Source organism: Oryctolagus cuniculus, chromosome 5, assembly GCF_051225735.1.
Source record: "Oryctolagus cuniculus isolate XC-2025 breed Fujian yellow rabbit chromosome 5, ASM5122573v1, whole genome shotgun sequence".
NCBI lineage: Eukaryota > Metazoa > Chordata > Mammalia > Lagomorpha > Leporidae > Oryctolagus > Oryctolagus cuniculus.
Genome location: NC_142871.1, coordinates 165,129,399 through 165,144,124, shown reverse-complemented (window position 1 = coordinate 165,144,124; position 14,726 = coordinate 165,129,399). Strand labels below are relative to the sequence as shown.

At 45.2% G+C, this 14,726-nt stretch overlaps 1 protein-coding gene across 24 annotated transcripts in view; it reads left to right on the top strand.

Moving 5' to 3' along the window:
- FARS2 (phenylalanyl-tRNA synthetase 2, mitochondrial) overlaps positions 1 to 14,726 on the top strand; it is a 495,105-nt gene that overhangs the window by 155,792 nt on the left and 324,587 nt on the right. For 21 of the 24 annotated variants that reach the window (XM_089334510.1, XM_070074462.1, XM_089334501.1 and 18 more), the window contains one exon: positions 5,356 to 5,487. The exons of the other annotated variants lie outside the window; for them this stretch is intronic. In XM_089334510.1, coding sequence (XP_089190636.1) covers positions 5,356 to 5,487 — 132 coding nt within the window. The remainder of the gene's footprint in view (positions 1 to 5,355; positions 5,488 to 14,726) is intronic. 24 annotated transcript variants of the gene reach the window in all.

Genomic DNA, 14,726 nt, shown 5'->3' with positions numbered 1-14,726 from the left:
AGGCTGAGAGCTGTGGGGTGGATCACATCACCACCACCGGTTTCCTATGTTCCTTGGTGTATCTCTCAGCAGAGGGAGTCATCGTGGCTGAAGCGGTGCTAGCGTCTTCTGCTGTGTGCTGGCGAGGTCCCACACCAGAGGATTCTGCTACCCTGCGTGGGAAGAAAAGGTGATGTTTAGCACACACTTTATAGAAGGAATGCTGCTATTCCATGAGTGGTCCGTAGCACTGGACTCCGGGCACACGGCTGTGTACACTCGTAGGATCCCTGTGACGCACTCAGTGGTCACAGTGCCACATTGCCAGGTCTGTAAGGCCCTGGATGGGGATGAAGTGTTAAGTCATCAATGACTTGGATGGGGATGAAGTGTTAAGTCATCAATGACTTCATGCGGCCTGTGGGGCAGGCTTGGGAAATGGAAACAATGTTCTTATCCCCACCCGGGGGCTTCAGGCCTAAAATGTGCCTCTTCTTTCTTATTTTACTGCCAGCCACATGGTGGCTGAGTCCAGAAGACATTGTCCTCCTTTGCTAGTGGGGAGATAAGATATGCAAATTGGTGGCAAGGAGCAGGAAGGCAGTGGACTCCATGCTCTTGGGTGCTCAGCTGTTGGATTAGCCAGGTGGGAGCTGCCCACGGGAGCCACACTGGTGGTCTCTGTCAGCAGAGCCCTAGATCATCGGGCACCTGAGCTCTAGTTCGACTCCTGTATTAATTGGTTGTGCGGCCTTGGCTCCTGTAGAAAGCACTGAGCTAATGTTAGTGGAAAGTGTTGTACGACACCTATAGTTTGACAAACTTATTGAAATTATAACAAGCAGTACTCTGACCCAACACAGCATTCCACTTGCAGCATTGCTTTCAGTGGTAAAATATTAAGTACCCTACAAGTAGACCTCAATAAGGGACTCCATATAAATGTGGGAGTGCCACGTGGAAGGAAAAGAGTGAGGAAGTGTTCTGTGTGTTCAGAGGATAGAGAAGCATGGTGCAGAATGCTGTGTAGAGTATGCTATTTTCATATAAGAACAGAGGGAAAAGAGAAATAGAGATTTGGGTTCCCTTACATCTGGTGATAAGAAGGAGCCCCTAGAAAGGTTGCCAGAGGTCCTGGAGAACGGGGGGGGGGGGGGGGACAGGCACGAGGAAGCTGTTTTCCCTGAAGCCCTGTTATGTAGTGACGTGCATCCTATTGTAGCATGTCGATCTTGAACCCAGTGAATCTGTTAGTTATTCAGGACAAAGATAAATAAAGCCATTAGAACAGAGAAATCAGAAGAAATGGTCTGCATTTAAGACTACTATGGGCCTTAGACGTAAGCTAAACAGATGGCGTTGTCAGGTTCCTTTGGCGGTAGAGGCTGGGTCATGTCCCTAGTTAGAGTGTGGCCGACGGGTGATTCCAGTTTGCTAAGACTCGGTTTCCAGCCAGAGAGCAGCTCCTTTCCTTTCTCTCGCCACCTTCCTTTCCTGCCTTGCCGTCGGTGTGCTGCTGAGAAAGCACTGAGGGACAAGCGCCCTGGTTTGCAGATCACTGCATTCTGTTACTTCCCTAGTCCGAGTCCGAGTTCATGCAAAACCTATTGAACAATGAATGCCACGTAGCAGTGATTAATTGCATATTTGTGTAGTCTGCTTTGAAGTCTGTTTGCTTTAGCGGAGGGCAGCCTGGGTAGGGTGTAGGAAATCTCTAGTTTGTGCTCTAGTTTGGACCCTCAGCCTTTCTGATTGTACCACTCTGGAACCAATTTCTGATGGCAGACGTCTTATCTTTAAATACGAGGGATGTAGGAAACCAAAGAAGAAAAGCTCTAATGAGTGGAGAAATCGGGGAAGTTGGGTGTTGTATTCTGTTGGCTAAGTATGAGAACTGTTATGAAGGTGGGCTGACAGCTCTTTAATGTTTACAGAGTCTCTGGCATTCAGCATTGCAGAGGAGTCAGACCTTGATGGGCAGAGACCACACACACACACACACACACACACCCGCCCTGGGGCACTGATTGGTCTTACCAGTGATGCAAGGCAGATGCTGGCACGCCAGGCACAAGGGGGGCAGTGCTGACATCCCTCCTGGGGCAGGTAGTGGGGGAGCAGAGAGAGAGAGTTCTTGCTGCATCCCCTCTGCTAGGACTGTGGGGATCCCAGTGGTCATTTCTGAGGTCCCAGCTGAGGAACTGCTCCTTTGTCCTTGAATGACCTCAGCGTCTCCATTGAGAAGAGAAAGCCTCCAGTGCTCAGATTCCCTAAGAGGGTCTCTCCTCTGGAAACACCTGGGCTGCAGCAGGGACCTTGCTGGAAACCCCTGGGTGGAGCAGCCGTCATCAGCAAGATACCTCAGAAGGCTCGTGGAAAAAGGAATTAGAAGATAGGGTCTTTTTTTTTTTTTTTTTTGTATTAAAAAGAAAAACCTTTGAAATCCATGCATATGAGGAAATGAACCATCCATGGATTTAAAAATGTTTTGTGATAAAATACACTTATTTTAAATTTAATTTTTCGTTAACTTTTTGAGGTCCCCTGGTAGACAGTTGCCATAGATGAAGTAGCTGGGTCTCAGGTTGGTTAATCTGCTCATGGCTTCATTGGAAAAAAGGTAGAAATCTGAGACTTGAACCCAGATTTGATTTAAGCTAAAATGCTCTTTCTTTTACTTGGTGCTACACTGAAAATCAAGGTTTATAATTTTTGATGGTTGCTTTACTTTCATAGAGTTCTGAAACCATTTGTACATGTGGCTTAGTAAACTACTAACCCTCCCTCCAACCCTCATCCTGGCAAGAGGAAAGAAGACCAAAAAAAAAAAAAAAAAAAAAACCAACAACAACAAAAAAACTTGACCTTACTTTTCATCAGATATTATGTAATATGTATGCATTCAAGGTTTGTGTATAACCTCAGTAAGAGGTTAGCCTAGCGCATAGTGAATCCATGTCCTAGACAAGCTTGCTCACAAAACACGTCTTCATGCAGTGTGTATTTGAAATTCTGACACAGGTCGATGTCTTGCAGCCTTCCTTTGTTGACTGGTAGTCTCCCCATTTCCCCCAAAAAACAGTGTTTCAAGATAAGCTTTTCTGGAACATTAGTGGAAAAGTCCTTTTGAGTAAACTGCTTCAGATTCTCTGCCTCTGTTCCCAATCCTACATTCCTGGGTACAGAATGACACATTTATGAGTGCAAGGACACTCAGGAATCTTAAAGTAAGTATACTGAGTCAAAGAGTCAGACTCCCTGACCCCCCAAAAAAGTTGGTTCTGTATGATCCATTTTTGCAAAATTGTAGGTGCTCTAAACTCGTCGGTGTTTGCCTGGGTTCATGATGCGCCAAGAGAAGAGGCAGAGATGACGGGGAAGTCGGTGGATTGCCAGGATGCCTGAGCCAGCTTCAGAGAGTGCTGGATGTGGTCATAACCTTGACTGTGGTGGCCGTTTCATTGATGTTCAGCTTATGAAACTGTGCACTTTCTCCATATGCAGTTTAACATTTATCCATTATACCACATATGAGGGTACTTCAAGAAGTTCATGGGAAATGACATTAAAAGATACTGTGCCAGGCCGCTGCTGTGGTGTAGTTGGTAAAGCCATTGCTTGCAGTGCGAGTATCCCATATAGGTGCTGGTTCGAGTCTCAGCTGCTCCACTTGTGATCCAGCTTTCTCTTCTGGATTGGGAGGCCAGGAGAGGATGGCCCAAGTCCCTGGGTCCCTGCACCTGTGTGGAAGACCTGGAAGAAGCTCCTTGCTCCTGGCTTTGGATCGGCCCAATTCTGGCCCTTGGAGCCATTTGGGAAGTGAACCAGTGGATAAAAGACTCCTCTCTCTCTATCTCTGCCTCTGCCTCTCTGTAACTCTACATTTCAAATAAATAAATATTTTAAAAATACTATGAGTTTTCCATGAACTTTCTTAAGTACTTTTATATGTAATAAAAGGGAGAAATGTTATATTATTGTGGATGGTTATATTATTGTGGTAAAAAGAAACCAATTGATACTTGCCATAAAATACAGTTAACTACAAAAATAAGTGCAACTTAGACAAACAGTGAAAGGAAAATCTACGTTTCTCCTGTTGAATTTGGGCCACAGGAAAGGCCTCCATGTTACTGAATTCTATACCTATTCAATTTTTTATTTTCAAAATACCTTTTTTTTCTTTATCGTCAACAGCAGGGGTATGGAGTTGGACAGACCTAGCTTTGGCTCAGTCATCCACTGGTTGTATGACTTGAGGCAGGGCACTTGACATCTCTGTTAAATTTTTATCCTTCTGTAAAATGGATGGTACAGGTGTAGTAAGTGCTCCGTAAATAGAAAAAGATTTTGTTATTATTTTTATTCATCTCACATTCAGGTTTCCTCAAGATTTAAAATGCAGGTGGTTTGGGGCAACAAAATATAGTATTTTACGTTCACTGTATGTTTCCACGGAGTACGGGCTCCTTTAGCAGGAATGTAGTGTTGCCTGAAAGGAAGACAAGAACAAGATTATCCCATAAAGGGAAGGGAAAGGAACACGTGTTGGAACAGAGGTGCTTTGTCACACGTCCATGCTCTCTGTGTTCCTCATGGTGGCATCCAGAGTCTCCTCCGGCCTCAGTCTGTTAGTGACTTGTGCCCTTCCTTCGCAGGCTAGCAGTTCATTGCTCTGAATTCAGTGGTCTTTCCCTTTGTGAAATAATACCTTCGCTTGAAAGTGCCGTGTTTATGATTGGTTGGTGAGAAGTCCGTCCTGGTATTCAGCATACACAGTTTTTGGTTGTTTACTTAGATGTAGGTGGTTCGTCATCCATCTGTAGGAAGAGTGCTTGGCTTTTTAAATGTTTTGTTTAAATGTGGCTTGTATCTCTTATTGAACTTTTTATTCACTGTTATTAATTTTGTAAAAATTTATACCTATGCACACACACTTATGGAAGCCAAAGTTGATGAGTTTCTGCTAAATTGGTCCTTTTGTTGATCTGCACGTTTGGAGCACAGTTTCATAAAGGTGTAGTTTCTCTAATCCTGAAATGGTGTCATTTCCACTCAGAGACACTGACAGAATCACCTCCTTTCCATGATGTTGGCCTTGTTTGCTCCTCTGCCAGGTGGCTGCAGGATTTGACAGATGATTGATTGGGGTTTAGAGGGTCCTAGAACTACATGAAGTGTTTTTCATATTGGTAACGACATGCCCAGTTTCTGCACAAGTTTTGAGATTTATTGCCTCACCCCAACACGTTGTAAGTTGGTCTGTTTGCTGTTTGTTTGACTAGGAATGTGGTAATCGGTGGTGTTAGTGAAGGGCACAGCTGACCAGAAGCAAGGTTGGGCATGTCCTCACGCTGCTCGTTCTGTGTCTTGCAGGTCTGGAGATAAGGTGGGTGGACTGCTACTTCCCTTTCACGCATCCCTCCTTCGAGATGGAGATCAGCTTCCGCGGAGAATGGCTGGAAGTCCTTGGCTGTGGGGTGATGGAACAGCAGCTGGTCAATTCAGGTAGCAAGAATCCACCTTGGATGTGCAGGCCCTGAAGGACTGCTCTCTCCTCACCTAACCTACTTCGCATAACTCACCCTCTTTCCTCCACCTGTTGCTCTCTGGTCGTAGCTCTGATGCTGGGCTCTGGAAGGATCCATTTCTCACATTTCATTTTGCAAAAGCTTCTTGTCTTTGGAGATCCTCCTGGGCGGCATGTGGCTGCTGCATTTGTACTCGGTGATTGCGTCGTCATCAGTGAGGCCCTCAGCAATCTCCCCTAGCTGTCTGATGCAGGACATAGGAGTGCAGTTCATCTTCCTCAAGAGAACAAACCAATGTATAACCCACTTCTGTTCTTGTTGCGTTTAGTGTCGTGCTCCAGATTCAGCCAGTATCTCATAAATACAGTAAATCACAGACAGAAGCATTTAGGCCCAAACTGCTTCGTTGTCCCTCAGCATGGAGAGTGCCATCTGACTGACAGTGGAAAGATGAGGTCACTGATTAAATCTGAGGATCTATGGGCACTTGGGAGAGTTCTTTCCAGCTTTTATCTGTAGAACCATTACTCAACAAAAATGCCTGCTTCTAAATTTCAAAGCTGTGAGGTGTGTGTGTGTGTGTTTTTTTTTTTTTTTTTTTTTTTTTTTTTTTAAGGACACTGTTGGAATTAAAACAGTTTTATGGAGTGGGAAACCTGGCTGGAAGAGGTCACATGAGCTCACGGGGTATTAGCAGTATGTGCTAAGTGCTAAAGGGTTTCATGCAGATTGCGTGGAGTCACCACCCTGCTCCCATAGAAGGACATTTGCTGTGCAGCGTTGAGCAGGGGCCCTTTGCTCAGGGTTGGTCACGGGGCCTCCTGCAGCAGAGTGGACAATGAAAGTCCTTGGTGACTAAGAAACATGGATGGACCATGGGAAGGGGGGTTGGAGAAGGAGGATGGGGTGCAACCAGAGAGGCAGGGTGGCGGAAAGTGCCGGGGCCAGGAGGCCTGGCCTTGCCTTCTTCCTCTTGGGTTCCCACCATCTGCAGGGCCTGGGCTCTGCAGCTCACAGGTGTTCTCCTTTCAGCTTGTGGGAAAGCCCAGCACAGAGCCAGGCGCTTCATGGCCAGTTTTCAGATATTTGAAGGCTACTCTAGTGGAGCAGAGGAGCAGGAGCGCGGAGGTCACCATGAGGCCTGTGAGTCAGAGTAACCCCCTGGGCTGGGGAAGCGGGAGCCCCTGGGGGTTGCAGCAAAATTCTGTGAGTCAACAGCATGGACTTTTAGAGGCTTGGTTTTTCCTGTGAATTTTGCTTTTCTCACAATGGAGAGGGCACTGCCCTACCGCTCTCGAAGTCTCTTCTGGAGGACTAGCACAGGGCCTGGTACACAGTGACCCTTCAGTGAGGATTGCCTGCCAGTGCTGTTTGTCCAGAGAATCTCCTTAATGTGAAATACTGAAGCAGAGCTGGCCTTCCTGTCACAGGAGCAATTTCTAGCCATGTAGGAAAAAGGGAAGGCAGAGTAACAAGAGACAGAAAAGGAGAAGCAGCCTAGGAGAGGCACGTGCATCTCAGTAAAACCCGAGAAGCCAAGATGTAACATTTAGTCTCTCCTTGAGCAGGAGCTGACTCCAGGTAATTCTGTGGTCTTTCGTTTGTTTTGTTTAGACAGAAGAGTGCCATGAATGCTAGGCCTCCTCCCAGGAGTTCCTGGTGTCAAGGTGCTAGAATTAAGAAAGCAAAACGGGAGTTTTCAGCTCATATCGCAACTGCCAGTTGGAATTGTACTGCTGTGCAATTTTCCAGTATTCTCAGTGGATTTTAGGATTTCTGTTCACACAGTAATTGTCTGAATATAGTTATCTGAAACAAGCTTCCAAGTCATTATTGTGTATTAATGAGACTGCTGTTCTACAATTAGATCAACCATGCCACGTATTTTTGAAGGGAACGGCAAAGCTTAAAAACATAGAAAGATACCTAAGATACAAATGTGATTGAACGATTCATACTGGTGAAAATAAGGCTTGCTTCAAGTTGTTGCAAAACTGTTTGCAGAAAACTCAAATGAAATATCTTGCAAGAAAGGGAGAATAAAGAAGTGGAAGAGGTGATTTCATACAAGAAACCTTGTGTGGGTTTTGCTGTTGGAACTTGAAGTTGCTATGACAAAGTTCTCTGCATTCTCAGACGTGAATGTGTTTTGACATCTGTAGTTAACGATTTTTAACTGTGCGCCTGTCGTCACTAACCAGAGACATCATTTGCAAGTACAGCTAATTATCTCTTTTCTGAGTTCCTACAGCATAGAGAGACTGGCTCCCTGTATTTCATTCTAGTTCAGTTTTGCCATTCTTTCTTTTTCTCCCTTTCCCTTCCCCTGTTCTGAAACATCTTCATTGATAGTTATAGATTCTCCTTTTTCTAAAGAAATTTATTTTTAATGTATTCACTTGCGAGAGTGAGCGAGCAAGTGCTCCCATTCAGTGGTTCATTTGTTACATGGGCGCACGCTAGTGTGCTGAGGGGTTGGGGTGTAGGCAGTGCCTAGAGCAGGAGCTCATTTGAGGTCTTCCTCGTGGGTGGCAGCGTCCCAACCACTTAAGCCATCATCTGCTGCTTCCCGGGGTTTTCATCATCAGGAAACTGGAGTCAGGGGCCAGAGGTGAGTCTCAAACCCAGGTTCACGAGTATGGGACGTGGGTGTCTTCACCACTAGGACAGAAGCCCGTCCCAGATTCTCTTTCTCTGAGGTTCTTGTAGAGATGCAGGTTAAGTGCTGAGACAACCAGAAACTGAAGACACCAATGGAGCACTGACAGGGCCAGAGAACAAGTGGCCCTGACTGTATGCCAGCATCTCACACAGTGCGGGTTGTGTGCTTTCCTTCAGTTAACCTTGCTGGCGAGAGTCTGAGATAGGTGCTGTCATTACCCTCATCTCACTGAGCCCGAGGAACATGATCCAGATCCAGTAGCTAGATCTCGCTGGTGAAACTTGTCCAAGTCCTGCTGCCAATAGGTAACCATTGTCTGTGCTACCCAACGAGTCAATTCTGTGATTTTGAAGCAGCTAAAAATTGATTCATTTGTTTGTAATACAGAATGAAAACCTGAAACAAAATGAAACGAACAGCCAACCATTTATTTGTTCTATACACAGTTACCTCTAAGGAAGGCCTATGCTACTGTGGTGTAGCAGGTATAGCCACTGCCTGTGATGCTAACATCCTGTGTGGGCACTGGTTTGACTGCCAGCTACTCCACATCCTATCCAGCTCCCTGCTCCTGCACCTGGGAAAGCAGCAGAACATGGCCCAGGTGCTTGGGCTCCTGAACCCATGTGAGGGACCTGGATGAATTCCAGGCTTTAGCCTGCCCCAGCCCTGTCTGTTGTGGCCATTTGGGGAATGAACTAGTGGATGGAAGAGAGCTCTCTGTCCTTCTCTCTGTAACTCTGACTTACAAATAAATAATTTTTTAATAAATAAAAATAAAGGCGGTCCATGCCACCGTGTTAGCTTCTGTGATGGAGTGTATCACATATTCAGTCAGTGAAAACGTTTTATTGCACATGTATGTTATTGCACATGTGGCACGTGTGTTTTGTGTGCAGTGCAGGCTCTTCTAAATGGTTTGTGGAATTTTATCTCTAGTAAAGAGATCTTCAAAAAGCTCAAGGCAAATACGTACTAGGAAAAAATTATGCATGGATTTCAAATTTTTCATGCCTAAATAGGTTTCTTTTAATTCCACTTCCATGAACTTTTTGAAGTTCCCTTTCCACTTTTAATAGAAGATTTATCTGTGTGTGTATTTAGTTAGTTATTTGAAAGACAGTGACAGAGATCTGCCACCTGCTGGTTCACTCCCCAGTTGCCTGCAACATCCAGGACTGGGCCAGGCCCGAGCTAGGAGCCAAGAGCTCCATCCGCGTCGCCCGTGTAGCTGGCAGGAACCTACGCACTCGGGTGCTCGGCTCTACTTCCCTGATGAGTTAGCGGGAGGCTCCATCAGGAGCAGGGTGGAACTCCATCTCAGGGTCTCTGAAATGAGACACAGTTGTCCTAAGCAGGGTTTAACCCTCTGCATCACAATGCCCGGACACCCCCCACCCTTTTCCTTGAGTTACCCTGTTGTCACCCTGTTTTCACACTCGTTCGCTGTGGTAGCTGTGATGTGAGTGATGAGGGTGTTCATGACTATTGGATTGGTTTTCCCCGGGGGAGGTATTTTGAGGACAGTGCTGAGTCATGTCCTCAGCTACTACGTACTTGTTTTCCGCGGAGCTGATTCACACTGCTGGTGCCTTGGAACATAATAGATGGAGCGCAAACATCGGAAACCACTACCAGGCGACCGTGTGCCATGATGGTGCCAGGAGGAATTTTACCGCTTACCGAGCCCCTGTGCAGCTTATCTAATTGTACATAGGCCAAACGGGGAAACAGAGCTCTAGAGTGGAAAATAACTTGAAGATAACTTGAATCTACTTTTTTATCTCTTCATTAAAATTTAAAAATCAACTCTTGTGGGAAAACCTTGTGAATACATACATGACCAGTTTCTGGTTTTCAGCAGCCATTCATTGCTTTTTCATTTTTAAAATCAATTTTCAGGCCCTTCTTAGGCTATAGAAAAGCAAGTAAGCTTTGTCCCTGCCTCTGAGAATATCAGAGCACACACAGACATGAAAGCAATTGATTATAACGCCATGTGGTAAGTATTTGTAACAGAAGTACAGTGGGCGAGGGGAGGGGAGGGGAGAAGATTGTGCCAGGGCCTTGTCCTGGTTACATTCGGGGTGGAATGTTGATGATCCAGGTATTTTAAATGTACATTCCCAGAGAAGTTAGCTTCCTGCCTGAAAGGTGCTCTGTACCCTGTCTTTACTTGGACACCCAAGCGTTGCCGTACCTGGTGCTGCTTTTCCTGTGTGAGCACGTGGCTGTTTGCAGTCTCCCTGGTAGCTGGCCTTTGCAGCCTCTTCGTGCACAGCTGTGGAGTAGTGCGAGTGACCAAAGTTGATTATATAAAAGTAGACACACCGTTTATAGAGTTAGCATCTTCTGTACTCCAGGCACTGTGTTAGACGGGTAACGTATGTCTTCCCTCTGTGGAAACTGGCAGTGTAGAAGGGGAGACCGGGTTATGTCATTAGAGCAGTGCCATTCTCGAGAGTGAACTTGTGAGACGGAAAGAGGGAAGAGTGTCCATCGGGTGGATCAGCGTAAGCTTCCTGTGAAGGAGCTGGCCTGTAAACCGGGCCTGACCCGGCAGTTCTCTCCTGTATGGCTGGCAGGCACCTGAACAGCTACTTTAACATGTTGGCCTACACAGCGTCAGCCTGAAGTTTTAGCATGGGAACGGGGCTGTGAATGACCCACACTCAGACCATGCTTTCAAATTTCTGTCTTTAGGATAGGTTGAATATTTCCTTCTACTTTCTTGGGGCATAATTAAATTCTAGTGAACTGCACATTTTTCAGCTATGCAATTTGATCAGTTTTTGACATGTTTTGGTGATAAAGCCATCACCACAATCAAGATGATAAACACTTTCATTGCCAGCCCATGTCTCCTTGTGTTCTTTTTGGAATCTTTTCTCTTTTTCCACCTGTCTTCAGGCAAATGCTGATCTGATTTCTGCCATAGATTAGTTTGCTTTTTCTTGTATTTTATATACATGGAATCATGTAGTATGCAATTATTTATTTCTAGCTTCTTTCATATAGTGGTTTTGAGATGTTTCCATGTTGTGTGTATCCGTTCGTTTCTCTGTGTTTTGAATAAGGTTCCACTGCATAGCTACACCCCAGGTGTTTATGCATTCACCTGTGATGGACATTTGGTTTGTTCCCAGTTTTGGGCTATTAAATTCAAAGCTAGGATGGGCATTTCGTCTAGCAGTTAAGCTCTCACTTTGTTTGCTGGCATCCCATGGTAGAGTGTCTGAGTTGGAGTTCTGATTGTTCCTGCGTTCAGCTTCCTGCTAATGCACACCCTGGGAGACAAGAGGCTGTGGCTGAAGGAGTCGGACCTCTGCCACTGCCACAGGGGACCTGCATGGTGTTCCCAGCTCCTTGTGTTCTGGCCTGGCCCTGGCCATCAGTCATGTGGCAGGTGGAGCAGCAGATGAGAGCTTCGTCTTTCTGTCTGTGTCTCCGCCCCCGAAATAAAGAAAAAGAAATAAGAACAGCAGAGTTACCATGAGCACTTTTGTGTGAAAGTCTTTGTTTCCTTTTTTCTTGAGAAAAAGGAAGCATTCTAGGAGTAGAATGGTCCATAAATGACAATTAGGTCAAGTTCATTGCTGTGTCCACTGTTTATATATTTACTTATATATTTTTTGGTCTTAGTGTTTTATTAGTTGTTCAGGAAAAGCAGAGTGTTACACTTTTCTACCATGATTATAAACTTGTCTATTCTGCCCTTATTCTGTCAATTTTTCTTAGAGTTTTTGAGGCCAAATTATTAGATGCATATACCTTTGTAGCTGTTATGATTTGCAAATGAACTATCTCTTTTATATTGTTATGAAATGTCAGTCTTTAAATCTAGCAATTGTCTTTTCTCCAAGGCTGTCTGTTTACATGAGAACATCCATCTGGCCTAATCTCCCCAGCCCACCTTCTTGGGCCCCCTTTGCATTGTTCCTGGGACAGCTGCACCTGTTGTATCTCTGTACATTGAAAACCTCCTCACTGAGTGTTATCTCTTTTCCCTGCAGATCACACGCATTTCAAAGAACCCAAGAGGGACACGGATTGCTTTGTATTTACCTGGCTGTTTCCCACCTCTCTTGCTCTTCTTTCACTCCTGAAGACCCATGTTTTCCCCCTTTGGTGATAAAAGGCCTTCCCTTAGCATCTCCTACGGATCAGGCTTACTGGTGATGAATTCTTAGAGTCCCTTTGTCTGAGAAGTCTTTATTTCCGCTTTATAGTGAAGGATGTTTTTATTGAATGTAGAACTTTGGACTGATGGAGTTTTCCTCAGCCATCTGTAGATGTGCTTCCATTGTCTTCTGAGGCTTCTAAAGAGAAAATGAGGAGAAATCCATAGTTGTGTTTGTCATTTCTCTTGTGCATGGACTGTGTGTTCTGTCTCCCGCTACTTTCAAGATCCCCCCACTCCCCACCCCCATCTTTGCTTCTCAGCAGTGTGATATTGGTCAGTCCCAGTATGGTTTCCTTTGAGTTTATCTAACTCCTGTTTTGGATGGTGTCCCAGTGGACCCTGGGACTCTACTGTTTTTTCTCTTTTTAGATTAATTTCTGTTGGTCTGTCTTCCTGCTCATTGACTCTGTTCTCTGTCATCTCCATTCTGCCGACTTGGTCATCAAATGAGTTTCTTATTTCTGCGCTCGACTGTTTGATTGTCTCAAGATCTGTGCTTGCTTCTGTCTCATAGTTCTTATTTTTCTGCTTGGAATTCTGCTGTTTTTATTGCTGTCAAATATGCTTTTTCTTACCTTTTGAGCAGAATTACAGTAATTGCTCTAAAGTATGTGTGCGAGTCATCTTGAGGTAGACTTCTGGGTAGAATCAGTCGCATGGTGCTGGTTTGCTGGGCACTGGGCACTGGGAACGGTGCCCTGTGTACATTTGGGGTCCTGCTGTCACGCTGTGGTGACTGTGGCTGCTTTAGTAGATGAACTTCAGGCCTTGGGTGTGACTGCTTCCTGTGGGCAGTAATGCTGATCCCCGCGTAATTCTGGGCAGTGCTGCTTTTCGTGTGTCCTGCACACATGCACTTGTATGACTGGTTCACATCTCAGTTCCGTTCTTTTAGCGTCTGCTGTGGCTGGTTTGAGTCTGCCCTGCTGAGACTCATGAGTTCCCCAGAACTTAGACCGATACTTGTGTGGGTTCACCATTAGAGGTAGGGCAGCCTTTTCTGGATACTCCCCACCCCAGCACTCATCCCCCTCCCCCCGATTCTCTAGTTCATAGAAGCCCTTTACCCAGGTACAAGAGAGACAGGTTTCTCTTGAGTGTCAGATGCCAGTGACGTTGGTGCAGCTGGGGGCCCCCTCCAGGGCAAAATCAAGGGAGACAAAAGCAAACTGGCAACGCACCCCAGCGTGAGACAAAACCAAGGCAGCAACTCAGCTCGCCCTGAGTGGGTTACTTGTCCTGTGTGGACTCTCCTTCATGATTTTTTCTGCTTACCTTTCAGGATCTTCTGTCGTTTTCTTTACTCGCCCTGAGATTTTTGTTGTAACGTGAGGGAGGGACAGACTGTAGTGTGTTTGTGCCCCTGTCTTGAACGTGAAGTCTGAGTTGGGTTGTGGAAGCACTCCAGGTGGAGGGTAGTTAATGGTGTGGCGTGACTATGTCATGTCATGCTGCAAACATGCCATTGCATGGGCTCCACTTGTGTGTTTGATCGATCATCTTTATTAATCAGAATTAAGCAAGTGCATTTTTGGAGCAAAATAGCTGCCTCAGAACTTTTAACCTTCGGCTCCTTTCCCTCCTCACTTCCCTCCCTCTCGCCCTCTTCCTGTCACCTGTCTCACTTTCCTCCCTGACTTTAAGTCGGTTTTTAGTTCCCCTTCAGAAAAGCAAGCAGACGTATCAGCCTCACGTGTAGGTTTGCCATGTGTTTCCTCCTAGTGACATCGTCAGGCTGGCAGGGGAGGGATGTCTGTTCAAATACTTACTTGGCCTGTGTCCTTTCTTCCTTTTCAAAATGGTTAAGATGACGAGATACTTTTTCTTGTTAGAAAAGCAGTCTACAGTCATTGAACAGTTACAAAAATGGAGGAAAAAAAAAAGACAATGAAAGTAATTCCAGGGCCACCTATAAAAATATTAAAATCTTTCTCTATCTGCTTATATCTACATATTATGTGAAATACCTGTGTGTGTAAACCATAATATATTTTATAAAAATAGAATCACCCTTTGAATGTTTTTGTATTTTTTACAATGAATATGACAATGGTGTCTTTCCGATTACCAGATGCGCATCCCCATCTTTCTGTGAATGGCTACAAGCCATGGTGGGTGCCTCTTTCTGATCTCCCCCATGTAATGTGTCGTTGGTCATAAAGTCCCCACATGCGTGTCATTGTGCACCTACTCTAGTACTGCATGTGCCAATTTTTATTTTCCCACCTCAAATTATTCTTTATTTCCATCATTGTTGAAGGCTCCCGTTTATGGGGTACTTCAAAAAATCATGGGAAAATGGAATTAACAGAAAAGCTGAGTGAAATCCAGACTTTTTTTTTCCATGATATACATTTTCTAAGAAATCTCT